General features: G+C 48.8%; 1 protein-coding gene across 1 annotated transcript in view; it reads left to right on the top strand.

Annotated features, from left to right (window-relative positions):
- The first annotated feature begins 12,366 nt into the window (after positions 1-12,366).
- The window catches only part of CLNS1A (chloride nucleotide-sensitive channel 1A), a 43,058-nt gene continuing 38,381 nt past the window's right edge, over positions 12,367-17,043 (top strand). Inside the window, exons 1-2 of the mRNA XM_073612813.1 lie at positions 12,367-12,635; positions 16,499-16,635. Coding sequence (XP_073468914.1) covers positions 12,514-12,635; positions 16,499-16,635 — 259 coding nt within the window. The 5' untranslated portion in view covers positions 12,367-12,513. The remainder of the gene's footprint in view (positions 12,636-16,498; positions 16,636-17,043) is intronic.

Here is a 17,043-nt window from a genome sequence, read left to right on the forward strand (position 1 = left end):
GGCATTTTCCATATGTCCTATTTTTGCTTAAAAAAGCATACTTTATCAGACTCTAAAATACTCTAAATTACTAAGTCAGAATGTTTTTTTGAAAGGAATCTAGAATTGTTAAACTGTAAAATGGTCCAACTGTTCATTCATGCTTAACAATTACTATTACGTTAAAAGTACAAATTGTTATTATCAGATGAACCGCACATACTGTATTTACCATTCATCCAATATAAGCGTTATTTGACACATGCTGTATGATAACCTCTTGTTTGTACAAATTATCCAGAAAACAATAAAAATTATGGAAAAAAAAGCATAAAAAAGCAAAAAATTGTTGTAATATTATTGAGTTAATGTTCTGTTCTTACTGTTGTTAATGTGTTTTATTGTTGACCATTGATTGCTTTGCAGGCACACCATTCAGCTGCAGCACTAATCTGTTTATTCTGACAGTAACAGGATGTGCTTTCAGAATACAGAAAACCAATCACCACCTTTAGGCTCTCTAATGGCCCATACACACAAGCGGAAATTCCGCCATCAAAAGTCCGATGAGAGCTTTTGGTCCGAAAATGCGACCGTGTGTATGCTCCATCGGCTTTTTGCTGGCAGAATTCCAGCAAACAAAAGATTGAGAGCATGTTCTCAATTTTTCGGCCGGAAAAAGTTCTGATCGGAAATTCCAATCGTCTGTACCGATTCCGACGCGCAAAATTCCTACGCATGCTCAGAAACAATTTGACGCATGCTCGGAAGCATTGAACTTCATTTTAGCGGCTCGTCCTAGTGTTGTACGTCACCGCGTTCTTGACGGTCGTAAGTTCAGCGAACTTTTGTGTGACCGTGTGCATGCAAGCGAAGCTTGAGCGGAATTCCGTTGGAAAAACCATCCAATGCCAAGGTAACACAACCCCCCCCCCCCAAATGACCCCTTTTCAATAAAGTAGACACCCCAAGGTATTTGCTAAGAGGCACGGTGAGTATTTTGCAGATTTCATTTGTTGCCACAATTTCTTGGAAAATGAAAAGAAAGAAAAACAGAAGAAGAAAACAAAAATGTCTTTTTTCTTTTTTTAATTTTCAAAACCTTGTGACAAAAGAATTAGATATGCAAGATACTCAACATGCCTCGCAGCAAATAGCTTGGGGTGTCTACTTTACGAAAAGGGGTCATTTGGAGGAGCGGGGGGGTGTGCTATTTTGGCATTTCAGGGCCTTCGAAACTGTGATAGTTAGTGTAGGTAGGTAGGTAGTGAGGAAGTGAAATGAGCAATTTACGCCCTTAGAAAGCCTGAAGGCGGTGATTGGTTTTCAGGGTCTTGTACATGGCTAGACTGCAAAAAAATCTCAAACGTGTGGTATCTCCTGTCAATATCCGAGGTGATTGAACTGAAGTGGTGCATGCGATTTGAAGAAATCGTGTCAGTCCAGACTGCATTTTTATGGGCATGGCAGCCCACTTTTATTTAAAGGAAACAGAACGTTCAAAATAACAACAGCAATTTCCCTCACGGGGGTTCCACCATTACTGTGACTTGTTAGTTCAGCCTCCTGGCTTACTCACTTGTGACACAGCTGCATCAGGCCTCACGCCTAAGGCCTTAGGTCTGCTCCTCAAACCTGTACGCTCAAGCTGCCACCTGCAGCCCCTCTCTCCCAGAGAAGATGGGAGCCCTCCTGACTCTCATACACAGACCTCGTGTCTGTAGGGTGGAGTCCTCCTGACTCCTGGGCCAGACCTCCTGTCTGCCCGGGTGGAGCTGTCTCCAAGTGGGAGCCCTGTGCTCTAATTCTGGGAAGAATATGAACCCAGCCCACAGGTGTACAATAAGCATGCCTGCCTCTGAAAAGAAACAGCCGTAGATTGCTAATACACGCAGTGACCCGGGGTCGCATCTCTACACTCCATACTCAGAAGAAGCAGCAGAATGTATATTGGGGTGTAATTTCACATATACCCATGGCATGTGTGAGCAATATATCACTTAAAAGGGAAGTATAGCCAAAGCTCGTTTGGCTGTACTTCTCCTATGGATCACAGGAGTGCAATTCGTTTTGCACTCCTGTAACCCGTTTTCAGCAGAGAGCGGACTTCAGTCCGCTCTCTGCTGACGTCACCAATGTCAGTCCTCCCGACCACGGAGTCTGGATCCACCAGATGCCTGGACTGACACCCGGCTCAGCCTCTCAGCGAGTTGCTGAGAGTCTGAGATGGCCTGCTCCGCCCCCTGCACAGCCCAGCGCTCCAATGAGCGAGGAGGGAGAAGAGCAGAGAGCTGTGACCGACAGTCTGCAGCTCTCTGCTCACGGAGCTCTGAAAACCGAGTGATCGGCAGTGTTCGATCGCTCCGTTCTCAGTGCAGAGGCGCTGGGGGACAGATGCAGCATCGGTCCAATGCTGCATCCACCTAGGTAAGTATGATTGGGGAAAAAAAAAATCCTTTATTTCTCTTTTAAAGGGTAACTCCACTTTCGTGGGGAAAAAAAATAGCAAATAAAGAAAAAAAAAAATATAGCGTATACAATTGTGATATAAGTCATACAGTCTTGTAAGTGAATGTTATTAAAAATGACCTTTCCTTTTTAAATCTGCAGCCACTGTAAATTTCTGTAAATGCAATAAGGCTACATGGAGTTGTTCTGTACACAGGGTGTGTCCTTATCACTCCCCAGAAACATAATTTCCTGCTTGTGTGATTGGCTCACCAATTTTCCCAGAAGTCTGCCTAAGATACAAGTCAGATGTCTGGCATCCCCTGCAACAAAAATGTCATTTTTGGTGAGATATTTCCAATAGGAACACGCCTAAAGGGATGCAGGCCCAGCAGCTTTCCTTATTAGTGCTCTTCAGCTGCCACAGCTGATAGATAATTATGGAACCACTCCCATTAGACCCACTGAGCACAGAGACACAGACAAACACACAGGGATTTCTCCAGAATGACAAAAGGTAGGAATCTGCAACAAAGGTTGCTTTCACACTGGGCCGGAGGGGGGGGGGGGGGGGCGTTAGAGGTAAAGCGCTGTTAGTTTTAAAGGCGCTTTACCCCTGTTATGACGGTGCTTTTTGGACACAAGCGGGGCGCTTTTAAATAAAGGGTTAAAAGTGCCCGCAAAGCGCCGCTGCCGAAACGCTTTGCAGGCACTTCGGCAGCGCTGCCTATTGATTTCAATGGCAGGGGCGGTTGAGGATCGATGTATACCTACCTCCCCCACCGCCCCAAAGATGCTGCTTGCAGGACTTTTTTTCCCGTCCTGCAAGCGCACCGCCCCAGTGTGAAAGCACTCTGGCTTTCACACTGGAGTTGCTTATGAGGCGCTTTTCAGGTGCTTTACAGGCGCTATTTTTAGCGCATAAACACCTGAAAAGCACCCCAGTGTGAAAGGAGGGGAATGTTTTTTTTCTCAACAAGAATGGAGTAACGCTTTATCCGCTTGCCGACCAGCCGCCGTCATTATACTGCGGCAGGTCGGAACCGAAGCGCATGGCCGGCAGTCGCAATGACCGCCGGCCACGCACAATCGCGGGCTGAGAGCCAAAACAGGGAAGTGTGTGTGTAAACACACAAATCCCTGTTCTGTGAGGAGAGGAGAGACTAGCTAGGAACAACGATCTGTCATCTCCTCTAGTCAGTTCCATCCCCCTACATTTAGAACACACACGAGGGAACACAGTTAACCCCTTGAAATGTATCTTAAGTGAAGTGTTACCCCTTTATCGCCCCCTAGTGTTAACCCCTAACTCCTTCCCTGCCAGTGACATTTACACAGTAATCAGTGCATTTTTATAGCACTGATCGATGTATAAATGTCAATGGTCCCAAAAATGTGTCAAAAGTGTCCGATCTGTCAGCCATAATGTCGCAGTTCTGACAAAAATCACAGATCACCGCCGTTACTATTAAAAATAATAATAATAATAATAAAAATGCCATAAATCTTTCCCATAGTTTGTAGACGCTATAACTTTTGCGCAAACCAATCAATATACGCTTATTGCGATTTTTATTACCAAAAACATGTGGAAGAATACATATCAGCCTAAACTGAGGAAGAAATTAGTTTTTTATATTTTTTGGGGATATTTATTATAGTAAAATTAAAAAGTAAAAAAAAAAAATGCTTTTTTTTCTAAATGTTCGCTATTTTTTTGTTTATAGCACAAAAAATAAAAAACGCAGAGGTGATCAAATACCACCAAAAGAAAGCTCTATTTGTGGGGAAAAAAAGAGGATGTGAATTTTGTTTGAGTAAAGCGTTGAACGTCCACGCAATTGTCAGTTAAAGCGACGCAGTGCCGTATCACAAGAAATGGCCTGGTCATTAAGCAGGCAAATCCTCCAAGGCTGAAGTGACAACTTGTGTAAAAATAAAAGAAACTTTTTTTGTCGCAAAGAACTTGTGGCAAAAAATAAAATATTTCATAGGCTCAACATGTCTCTCAGCAAATAGCTTGGGGTGTCTACGTTCAAAAATTGGGTTATTTGGGGGGGTTTGTGCTATCTTGGCATTTTATGGCCTCCAAAACCATGATAGGTAGTGAGGAAGCGAAATGAGCAATTTACGCCCTTTGAAATCCTGAAGGCGGTGATTGGTTTTCGGCACCCTATGCGGCCAGCCTCCCAAAAAGTCCCACACATGTGGTATCCCCGTACTCAGGAGAAGCAGCAGAATGTATTTTGGGGTGTAATTCCACATATAACCATGCCATGTGTGAGAAATATATAATTTAGTGACAACTTTGTGTAAAAATGTTTATTTTTTTTTTGTCATTTTTTTAAAAACAAGTGACAAAAAAATTAAATCTTCCATGGGCTCAACATGCCTCTCAGCAAATTCCTTGGGGTGTCTACTTTCCAAAAAGGGGTCATTTTGGGGGGGTTGTGCTGCCCTGGCATTTTAGCACCTCAGGAAATGAGGTAAACCATAGTTCCCAACTGTCCCTGATTTCGAGGGACTGTCCCTGATCTGGAGCCATGTCCCTCTGCCCCTCTTTCCTCCTCATTCATACCTCAATTTGGTCTGATCTATATAGTTGCATATAAAATGCACTTTTTATCTTTCAAAAAGTGTTTCCCAGTGCTAAACCTTTCATCTGATTTCTAAATTGCTGCATTTGTACATTTTAAAAGCCAATATAAAGAAATAGCAGTGGTAAAAAAAAGTCCCTTGTGGATTTAATTAACTTTTTTTGGTTAATTCTCCTTTAAGGGGGTGTGGCAGGGGGCGTGTCCTATGCCTACATACATTTGTTAGTAGGTGTCCCTCATTCCCATCTCAAAATGTTGGGAGGTATGGTAAACTAAAAGCTGTGTATTCCAAGTTAAAATGCTCGACTCTACCTTCCCCTTCTGGACATACGTCAAGTTAAGACACTTTTTCAAATAACCAAACATCTCCCCAGACTGGCATAGAAAATACACGCCATTCGAAGCCTTCTGTAATAGATCTTCCCCACAATCACATGTAGTGTCCTTCATGTATGCCCTACTATATTCCAACCAAAAGGTGAAAACTAACGCATACCTCCCAACTTTTGAACTTCAGAATGAGGGAAACTTGAGGGAGGATGCGACCGAGAGCGAGCTACGTGCACTGCCGCAAACGTGGGTGTGGTCAAACTCTTAACAGTGGGAGGGGCTTAATGGGCGTGGTTAAACAAAACCCAGGTTTCCTTGTACATACTATAAAAGTGCAGGGCTCAGGAGAGCACTAGGTACAGACTGCAGGTTTCTGGAGTGCCTTTTGCATAGGTAGCAGGGTTCTGGAGTGCGTTACGGACAGAGTGCAGGGTTCAGGAGAGTGTTATGCACAAGGTGCAGGGTTTTGGAGTGTGTTATGTACAGAGTGCAGGGTTCTGGAGAGCGTTATGCACAAGGTGCAGGGTTCTGGAGTGCGTTATGCACAAGGTGCAGGGTTCTGGAGTGCGTTATGTACAGAGTGCAGGGTCTTCAAGTGTGTTATGTACAAGGTACAGGGTTCTGGAGTGTGTTATGCACAAGGTGCAGGGTTCTGGAGTGTGTTATGCACAAGGTGCAGGGTTCTGGAGTGGTTATGTACAGCGTGCAGGGTTCTGGAGAGTGTTATGCACAAGGTGCAGGGTTCTGGAGTGCGTTACGTACAGAGTGCAGGGTCTTTGAGTGTGTTATGCACAAGGTACAGGGCTCTGGAGTGTGTTATGCACAAGGTGCAGGGTTATGGAGTGTGTTATGCACAAGGTGCAGGGTTCTGGAGTGCGTTATGCACAAGGTGCAGGGTTCTGGAGTGTGTTATGCACAAGGTGCAGGGTTCTGGACAGTTGCAGCTCGTCCATACATGCCGCTTCCCTAATCCATGCGCCCGGCCCCTAATCTACATGCAAGACAGTGGACGCATGGATTCCAATTGGGGCTTTTTTTTTAGAAGCACATGATTAGAGCCTGAGGCTCTAATTGGCTTAAAAAAAGGGTGGGCTTGAGGTGCAAAGCACTGCGCCCTGAGCCCACCCAGTTGTGTGACAATAGCGAATTAACCACTTGAGCCCTGGAAGGATTTACCCCCTTAATGACCAGGCCATTTTTTGCGATATGGCACCCTGCCGTCTTAACTGACAATTGCGCGGCCATGCGACGCTGTACCCAAACAAAATTGGTGTCCTTCTTTTCCCACAAATAGAGCTTTCTTTAGGTGGTATTTGATCACCTCTGCGGTTTTTATTTTTTGCGTTATAAACAAAAATGAGTGACAATTTTGAAAAAAAAAATATATTTTAATTTCTGCTGTAATACACATCCAAAAAAATGTTTGTTTTTTTTTTAAATCTAATTTCTTCATCAGTTTAGGCCGATACGTATTCTTCTACAAATTTTTGGTACAAAAATCCCAAAAAGGGTATACTGATTGGTTTGCACAAAAGTTATAGCATTTACAAAATAGAGGATAGATTTAGGGACTTTTTTAAAATTGTTTTTACTGGTAATGGCGGCGATCTGCGATTTTTAGCGGGACTGTAACATTGCGGCGGACAAATCTGACACTTTTTGGGGACAAGTGACACCAATACAGTGATCAGTGCTAAAAAAAATGCACTTATCAATGTATAAATGACACTGGCAGGGAAGGGTTAAACACTAGGAGGAGATCAAGGGGTTATAACTGTGTTCCCTAGGTCTGTTCTAAATGTGTGGGGGATGGGCTCACTGGGAAAACACAGAGATCGCTGTTCCTGATCACTAGGAACAGCAGATCTCCATGTTGTCCCCTGTCAGAACGGGGGGGGGTTCCACCTCGTTTACATAGGCACATTCCCGTTCTGCCTCTCTGTACCGTAATCATGGGTGGCACATCAGGCATTGAGTCCACCGGACCTGCGCGTGCGCCCCCACTATCACATGCACGGACCGCAGTACAGGTACGTCAGTTTGCTCAGCCGCAGTATATACAGTGGATATAAAAAGTCTACACACACCTGTTAAAATGTCAGGTTTCTGTGATGTAATAAAATGAGACAAAGATCAATCGTTTCAGAACTTTTTCCACCTTTAATGTGACCTATAAACTGTACAACTCAATTGAACAACAAACTGAAGGGCAAAGGCCGAGTGCTTTCACACTGGAGCGGTGCACTGGCAGGATGGTAAATAAAGTCCTGCAAGCCGCATCTTTGCAGCGATGTAGGAGCGGAGTATACACCACTCCTAAAGTGCCCCTGCCCATTGAAGTCAATGGGCAGCGCCGCCAAACCGGCGCTGCCCTGGCGGTTTTAACCCTTTTTCGGCCACTAGCGGGGGTTAAAAGCTCCCCTCTAGAGCTCGAAAACCTCCGCAAAAATGACAGTAAATAATAAAAGATAAAGATAGTGGCGCTTTACCGCCAACGCCCCCAATGCCCCAGTGCCAAAGTAGCCTTACAGCAGCGCTTTTCGGCTGCTAGCGGGGCGCTTTTAACCCCCGCTAGCGGCCGAGGAAAAGGTTAATTCATTTCAATGGGCGGGGGCGGCGTATACACTGCTCCTGCAGGGCACCCAAAAGGCTACTTTCACTCCGAGGCGCTTTGCAGGCGATATAGCGCTAAAAATAGCGCCTGCAAAGCTCCCTGAAAGAGCCGCTCAATTCACTCCAATGTGAAAGCCCCGAGGGCTTTCACACTGGAGCGGTTCGCTTGCAGGACGGTCAAAAAGCCGCATCTTTGCAGCGCTATAGGAGCGGTGTATACACCGCTCCTTCCCTTTGAAAGCAATGGCGCAGCGCTGCAAACCCGCCGACAAAGCCCTGCTGCATCGTCACTTTGTAATGCTTTGCGGGTGGTTTTCCATTATTTCTTATGGGGAAATTCGCTTTGATATACAAGTGCTTTGGATTAAAAGCATGTTTCCAGAACGAATTATGCTCGCAATCCAAGGTTTTACTATATATACATACACTCACCCTTATTATTACTAGAAAAACATCCCAGCTTTTAGTTTTTTTATTTTGTTTTACTTTACTGTTCACTTTAGTACATATAGTAGAACCATAATCCATGTTGCGATCAAACCATTGAGACCTTCCTGGGATATGTAGTTCTACTAGGACTGCCTTAGAGATCACATTTATCCAGTAAAAGTGCAAGCTCTGTTGTCATAGCACTATACATCTCAGCATCCCTTGCAAGCATTCTGCTGTTACTTATAGTCCCACAAAAGCTTCAGCCTCATAGGTCACTTTGTCCAGCAGAAGTGCAAGCTCTGCTTCTTTAGCACTACATATCTCAGCAAGCCTTGCAAGCACCCTGCGACTACTTATGTCCTGTAGACATGATCGGACATTGATCGGACATTCCGACAACAAAATCCATCAGATTTTTTCCGACGGATTTTGGGCCAAACTTGTCTTGCATACACACGGTCGCACAAAGTTGTTGGAAAATCCGACCGTTCTGAACGCGGTGCCGTAAAACACGTACGTCGGGACTATAAACGGGGCAGTAGCCAATAGCTTTCATCTCTTGATTTATTCTGAGCATGCGTGGCACTTTGTGCGTCGGATTTGTGTACACATGATCGCAAATTTAACCGATCGGATTTTGTTGTGGGAAAATTTTATATCCTGCTCTCAAACTTTGTGTATCGGAAATTCCGACGAAAAAAGTCAGATGGAGCCCACACACGATCAGAATTTCCGACGACACAATCCGATCGCACTTTTTCCATCGGAAAATCCGACCGTGTGTTATAGTTCCACAAAAAGCTTGTGCCTTATAGGTCACTTTGTCAAGCAGAAAACGCAAGCTCTGCTGTAGCACTATATATCCCAGCAAGGCCAGCATGCCTTTACAAACATCATGCTTCAATCTTCACGTATTGTCCAGCAAGAAGTGCAAGCTCTGCTGTTTGAGCACTACTAAGCTCAGCATGCCTTGCAAGCTCCTTGCTGTTGCTTATAGTTCCACAAAAGATTCAGAGTCCAACAAAAGCTTCAGCCTTAAAGGTCACATTTGTCTTGGAGAAGTGCAAGCTCTACTGTTCTAGCACTACATATCCCAGCATGCCTTGCAAGCATCCCGCGACTACTTCCAGTTCCACAAGAGCTTCGGCCTTATGAGTCATTTTGGCCAGCAGAAGCACAAGCTCTGCTGCAGCACTACATATCTCAGCACGCCTTACAAACATCAATGCTGCCATTTATAGTTCCACTAAAGCAGTGATGGTGAACCTTGGCACCCCAGATGTTTTGGAACTACATTTCCCATGATGCTCATGCACTCTGCACTGTAGTTGAGCATCATGGGAAATGTAGTTCCAAAACATCTGGGGTGCCAAGGTTCGCCATCACTGCACTAAAGCTTTGGCCTTTTAGATCACATTTGTTCAGCAAAAGTGCAAACTCTGCTGCTTTGGCACTACATATCTCAGCACACCTTACAAGCAAACCTGCTGCAACATATAATGTGCACAACCAGAATTATTCATCAGGTGCAAAGATTCTCAACATGCAAACCATAGCAATCAGTAAACAACCTTATTATCACATGCAAACAGAAAAAAAAATCAATATATCCAATATATATATATATTTTTTTTTCCTTTGTGTATTTTTATATACATGTAATATTAGGGTTGCCACCTGTCCGGGATTCACCTGGACAGCCCGGGTTTTGAATCATGTGTCTGGGTTTTTTTTTATAGTATAAACTATACATATATTTTGCTATTAAATAACATTTCTAATCATATGAAGTTCATAACAAGAGTTCCCCTTTACATCAGAGTCCACAGAGTTTTACATCTGAACTCGCTTTCACTGGAAGGGGAGAGTCTATAGACTCTGATGTAAGGGAGAACTCTGGGGACTCTGACATAAGGGATCCTCTGGGAACCCTGATTTAAAGTGGAGGTCCACCATAAAAAAGGAAATGGCAATTAAAATTCATTAAAAAATGTAAAAAAAAAACATTTGAAAAAATTTTTTTTTTTTTAAACTTACCTGAAACCCCTGTTGCTAGGCAGTCTTCCTAATCTGCCTCTTCCTATTCTGTGGTGCTTCCTCCTCTTAACGTGAGCGGCCCCGTTGCCTTCTGGGACATGTGTGTGTCCCAGGAACCAACAGGGCCATTCACAGAGCGCCGCGCCACTCGCGCATGCGCAGTAGGAAACTGGCAGTGAAGCCGCAAGGCTCCACTGCCTGTTTCCCTTAGTTAGGATGGAGGTGCTCCATCGATCGATCCGATGGGGGGGGGGGGTTGGGCAGACATCGCGGGCTCGCTGGACACGTAAGTGCCCTTATTAAAAGTCAGCAGCTACAGTGTTTGTAGCTGCTGACTTTAAAAAAAAAAAAAACGTCCGGAACCCCCCTTTAAGAGTGAACACTGAGAACTCTGATGTACGGAGAGGACTCTGATTGAAGGGGGAACACTGTGGCCTTTGGTGTAAAGGGGAACTCTGATGTAAGGGGTGCTCTGAGAACGCTGATTTTCCTCAGTGTACTCACTCAGAGGCAGGAGAGAGAATGGAGGAGAGGGGGGGGGAGACTTCAGTGACAGACAGGGATGGATGGTGAGCTCACTCACCCCTTGGCAGTCAGCACCTCTCATCCAGATGTATCTGAGGCTGCTGGGCTTCAAATTTCCAGCCCCGACCTTCCTTTTCTGAGGCATGGCGCCGGGGATTGGAGTGTGGGCAGACACAGAGGGGTGGGTGTAAGAGGTGCAGATCGAGCCCTCTCTCCTCTCCTGTCTGTGTGTGTATGTGTGGGGGGGGGGAAAGGGGGGTTGTTAGTGTTGGCTTTGGGCAGTGTGAAAGAGAGTGTAACGGGCACTCTCGGCTTAGACAACTGCAGCCAGCAACCCTGCTGGGAAGCCATAGTCCGGTCTGGATAATGTGTCCGGGTTTCAGCCAGTCTGAAACCCGGACACGATTCCAAACCCGAACTGTCCGGGTGAATCCTGGACAGGTGGCAACCCTAGTGGCTCCTCAAGTAACCGAGATAGTCACACACAAATCTGTTGCCATCCGGGAGCTGCGGGCGGCTGTCTGGGGGCAGGTTCGGCATCACTGGGGAGGGGGGATTTCAGGGCAATGACGTCAGTAAGAGCAATTTGGCCACACCCACTGTTCGCTATGCGCACCGCATTACTACCCTCCTTGGGGCACCCACAGGTGTTCCAGGCCGCTAAAGTGTTCGGGTTTGACTTGAAGAAAAGGTGGTAACCCTATGTAATATATATATATACATTTGTGTATTTTGTATTTATATAACTTTATTTATATTTGTCTTTTTTTTTTATATTGTTGTGCTGTAATCAGCCCCCACAGTATCATATATACATGAATGTTCGTTTATTTTTGGCCTATTTGCTTGACTTTCAATAGACGTTCACAAAAAAATGAAGGGGCTTTGCGCTGAAAGAGACAACGGAAATGTCAATCTCTTACAGCACACCGTTGCCGTCTCAGTGACGTCAGTCAGTCGGCAGGTGTTTCGTCAGATTTGGGGACCCGTCAGATTTTGTAACGGAAGTGACATTCAGTCGCCGCCCATCTTGCTACACCCCAAACTCCTCCATAATAAGGATACACTGAGAAGGGGGAAAACGGACATCTTGTTACACCCACCGGAGTTTTGCATTTGGCACTTATTTTTAACAGTAAAGTGATGTTATATGGTGAAATACAGTACTTAGAACTCCGTCTGACTGGTTAGATGTTGAATTTTAAAGCAGCGGCAAGCCTGCTCATCTCATAGGTTTGCTAATCTGACAGAAGTTCGCTGCTTTTAAAATTAAACATATACACATACAAACTCCGGTGGGTGTAACAAGATGCCCGCTTTCACCCCTTCTCAGTGTATCCTTACTGTAGAGGAGTGCGGGGTGTAGCAAGATGGCGGCGACTAAACGTCACTTCCGTCACACATTCTGACGGGTCGGCTAATCTGATGAAACACCGGCGCGTCTTGTGCACGTCACTTCCGTTGCTCGTTGCTGTCAGAAAACTTGTAGCGCGCCACCTGTTTGGCAGAGAGAGGTGCAGACTGGTGATTGTTGTCCGGGGTGTCGCGGACGATGTTGGGTTCGCTGAGAAATTTCCCGCCGCCCGAGGAAGGGGTGAGGCGGCAGCAGGAGATGACAGAGGCCGTGATGAGCGGAGAGAAGCTGGGGAGAGGAACGCTCTACATAGCCGAGAGGTGAGCCGGTGTGAGCTGACAGGAAGGTCTGGGGGGCCCCCCATAGACCTCCCACATGAGGGGCCCCCCCATAGACCTCCCACATGAGGGGCCCCCCCCATAGACCTCCCACATGAGGGGCCCCCCCCATAGACCTCCCACATGAGGGGCCCCCCCCATAGACCTCCCACATGAAGGGCCCCCCCCCCATAGACCTCCCACATGAGGGGCCCCCCCCATAGACCTCCCACATGAGGGGCCCCCCCCATAGACCTCCCACATGAGGGGCCCCCCCCATAGACCTCCCACATGAGGGGCCCCCCCCCATAGACTTCCCACATGAGGGGCCCCCCCCATAGACTTCCCACATGAGGGGCCCCCCCCCATAGACCTCCCACATGAGGGGCCCCCCCCATAGACCTCCCACATGAGGGGCCCCCCCCATAGACCTCCCACATGAGGGGCCCCCCCCATAGACCTCCCACATGAGGGGCCCCCCCCATAGACCTCCCACATGAGGGGCCCCCCCCCATAGACCTCCCACATGAGGGGCCCCCCCCCATAGACCTCCCACATGAGGGGCCCCCCCCCATAGACCTCCCACATGAGGGGCCCCCCCCATAGACCTCCCACATGAGGGGCCCCCCCCATAGACCTCCCACATGAGGGGCCCCCCCCATAGACTTCCCACATGAGGGGCCCCCCCCATAGACCTCCCACATGAGGGGCCCCCCCCATAGACCTCCCACATGAGGGGCCCCCCCCATAGACCTCCCACATGAGGGGCCCCCCCCCATAGACCTCCCACATGAGGGGCCCCCCCCCATAGACCTCCCACATGAGGGGCCCCCCCCATAGACCTCCCACATGAGGGGCCCCCCCCATAGACCTCCCACATGAGGGGCCCCCCCCATAGACCTCCCACATGAGGGGCCCCCCCCATAGACCTCCCACATGAGGGGCCCCCCCCATAGACCTCCCACATGAGGGGCCCCCCCCATAGACCTCCCACATGAGGGGCCCCCCCCCATAGACCTCCCACATGAGGGGCCCCCCCCATAGACCTCCCACATGAGGGGCCCCCCCCATAGACCTCCCACATGAGGGGCCCCCCCCCATAGACCTCCCACATGAGGGGCCCCCCCCATAGACCTCCCACATGAGGGGCCCCCCCCATAGACCTCCCACATGAGGGGCCCCCCCCATAGACCTCCCACATGAGGGGCCCCCCCCATAGACCTCCCACGTGAGGGGCCCCCCCCATAGACCTCCCACGTGAGGGGCCCCCCCCATAGACCTCCCACGTGAGGGGCCCCCCCCATAGACCTCCCACGTGAGGGGCGCCCCCCCCATAGACCTCCCACGTGAGGGGCGCCCCCCCCATAGACCTCCCACGTGAGGGGCGCCCCCCCCATAGACCTCCCACGTGAGGGGCGCCCCCCCCATAGACCTCCCACGTGAGGGGCGCCCCCCCCATAGACCTCCCACGTGAGGGGCGCCCCCCCCATAGACCTCCCACGTGAGGGGCGCCCCCCCCATAGACCTCCCACGTGAGGGGCGCCCCCCCCCATAGACCTCCCACGTGAGGGGCGCCCCCCCCCATAGACCTCCCACGTGAGGGGCGCCCCCCCCCATAGACCTCCCACGTGAGGGGCGCCCCCCCCCATAGACCTCCCACGTGAGGGGCGCCCCCCCCCATAGACCTCCCACGTGAGGGGCGCCCCCCCCCATAGACCTCCCACGTGAGGGGCGCCCCCCCCCCATAGACCTCCCACGTGAGGGGCGCCCCCCCCCATAGACCTCCCACGTGAGGGGCGCCCCCCCCCCATAGACCTCCCACGTGAGGGGCGCCCCCCCCCATAGACCTCCCACGTGAGGGGCGCCCCCCCCCATAGACCTCCCACGTGAGGGGCGCCCCCCCCCATAGACCTCCCACGTGAGGGGCGCCCCCCCCCATAGACCTCCCACGTGAGGGGCGCCCCCCCCCATAGACCTCCCACGTGAGGGGCGCCCCCCCCCATAGACCTCCCACGTGAGGGGCGCCCCCCCCATAGACCTCCCACGTGAGGGGCGCCCCCCCCCATAGACCTCCCACGTGAGGGGCGCCCCCCCACATAGACCTCCCACGTGAGGGGCCCCCCCCCATAGACTTGGTGTTTACTGGTTTAAAACTGTTTTTTTTTGCTAGAAAATTTCTTTCACGCTCGCCGTTTCTAAAAGAGTCTAAAGTGCGCGTGCGCTGTAGACATCGGTGATCCCCTTTTTTGTAAATATCTCCTAAACGGTGGAGGTTTTGGAGATATTTCGAGCACCTACAGGTAAATAGGGGTGCAACGGATCGTCCTCAATCCGTGATCCGATCCGCGGAGGTTGATCCGTACGGGACACCCGCGATCCGCGGAGCGCTCTGTGGCCTCGGCCATAGGAAAGCCCGCGGCTTCGGCCTAGCTCCGGAGCGGCGGTCATCTTGGTACACCCGGCGGCCGTTTAGCACGTGATCGCTCTGTCAAATGACGGAGCGATCACTTGTAACATGACGCCGGTTCCTCTCTCCCCTCTGTGTACTGATCTGTACAGTGGAGGGGAGAGATCAGATGGCAGCAGTGCCAATACTCTGCCAATACCCTGCCAATACTCTGCCAATATACCCGCCAATATTCTGCCAATATACCCGCCAATACTCTGCCACACCCTTCCAATAGGGAGATTGTGGATATTACAGTGGGGGAGATTTTTTTTTTTTTTTTGTTGATCCGAACCGTGACTCCTGATCCGAGGAACGATCCGAACCGTGAGTTCTTTGATCCGTTGCACCCCTAACAGGTAAGCCTTAATCTAGGCTTACCTTTAGGTAAAAGTGGTTGTAACAGGTTTACAACCACTTTGACCACTTGCTGCCCGCCCACCGTCATACGACGGCGGGACGTTGCAGCTGTTACCCTGGGCCGCCGTCATATGACGTGACGGCCTTCCAGGCCCCCCAGGGGGGCGCGCGCCTGCCGCATTACTCTGGTCCCGGTGCACGAGCCCGGTGGCCGTGATGTCCCCCGGGCACCCCCGATTGCCCTGGTAACTGAGCAGGACCGTGGTTTACACACACAGATTATTAGCATAATTTAGAAAGATGATGTTACTCCGCGTAAATGGATACCTAACATTTCACGCTTTTTAATTTTTTTTAATGTTTCACTTTAAAAAAAAAAAAAAATAAATAATTTCTTCCTGCCTGAACCAGAGATGACGTCGCTCCAGTCCTCCAAAGCCATAGAGTCGATCAATGAGTGTTAACTCTTTGATCGTCTAATGGGTCTAGGTGGCTGCACTGCCAGTCCAGATAGTTTCTCTGACCAACTGGCAGAAAGGGATGGAAGGTCCCCTCCCGCCGCTTTGGAAACCATTCCAGAGGCTCATGAACCGATCGGACCGGTTTCCCGACAAAGCCGGCCACCTGCTGCAAAAACCGGCGCTGGAGCCAAAATCCCCGGTAAACCACTTGCAGACCCGTGTGTGTAGAGATCTCTCTCTCATCTCTCTTCTCTCTCTCTTCTCTCTCTCTTCTCTCTCTCTCTCTTCTCTTCTCTCTCTCTCTCTTCTCTTCTCTCTCTCTCTTCTCTCTCTCTCTCTCTCTCTCTCTCTCTTTCGAGAGATCCTATATATCTATCAACTGGTAGCCTTCACCACTGGAGGTGTGTGTATATTATTATTGCAGTCGGCAAATGATTAAAAAAGTTTCAGCTGCCTCTGTAGTGTGTCCTGATTTTGCCCTGTGGGATATCTGCGGCTGTTTTTTCTGGCCTCTTGTCTATTCCTGTTTTCTTATCTTTCCTATGTGTACTCTGTTTTGTCCGGTTGGTTACATGTGTGATATTCATTTTGTCTTTCAGTCGCCTGTCATGGCTGAATGCTTCAGGCCTGGGCTTTTCTCTGGAATATCCCTCCATCAGTCTGCATGCCATCTCCAGGGACACCGCGGCTTACCCCGAGGAGCACCTCTACGTCATGGTCAATGCCAAACTGGGAGGTAGGTACACGTTTCCTTGGCAAATCTGTTATAGCCAGTACTGCTCTGTCTCTAGATTTGTTATTCTTCATGGCCTTTTGCTTTCAAAAAATATCATGTTTGTGGGTTCTAAGTAATTTTCTAGCAAAAAAAAAAAAAAAATGCTGATTGATTTGATTTTTTTTTTTTTTTTTTTTTTTACATGTATGTGAGAAATATCAGAACTGGCCCAGTAGGAAAGTGGCTAATAAAAAATTCAGACTACTTTAAATTAAAATGCATTGAAAGCAATGCGACAGCATTGTGACTGGTGACCGGTGACCAGATGAAATGATCGGTGACCAGATGAAATGAGTCCTTGACTGGATTGGTTAGCTAACGATATGTTGCCCTGATTAACCCCCTCATGACCAGCCATTGTAATGAAAT

This window comes from Aquarana catesbeiana, linkage group LG02 (genome assembly GCF_042186555.1).
Source record: "Aquarana catesbeiana isolate 2022-GZ linkage group LG02, ASM4218655v1, whole genome shotgun sequence".
In the NCBI taxonomy this organism is placed as follows: Eukaryota; Metazoa; Chordata; class Amphibia; order Anura; family Ranidae; genus Aquarana; species Aquarana catesbeiana.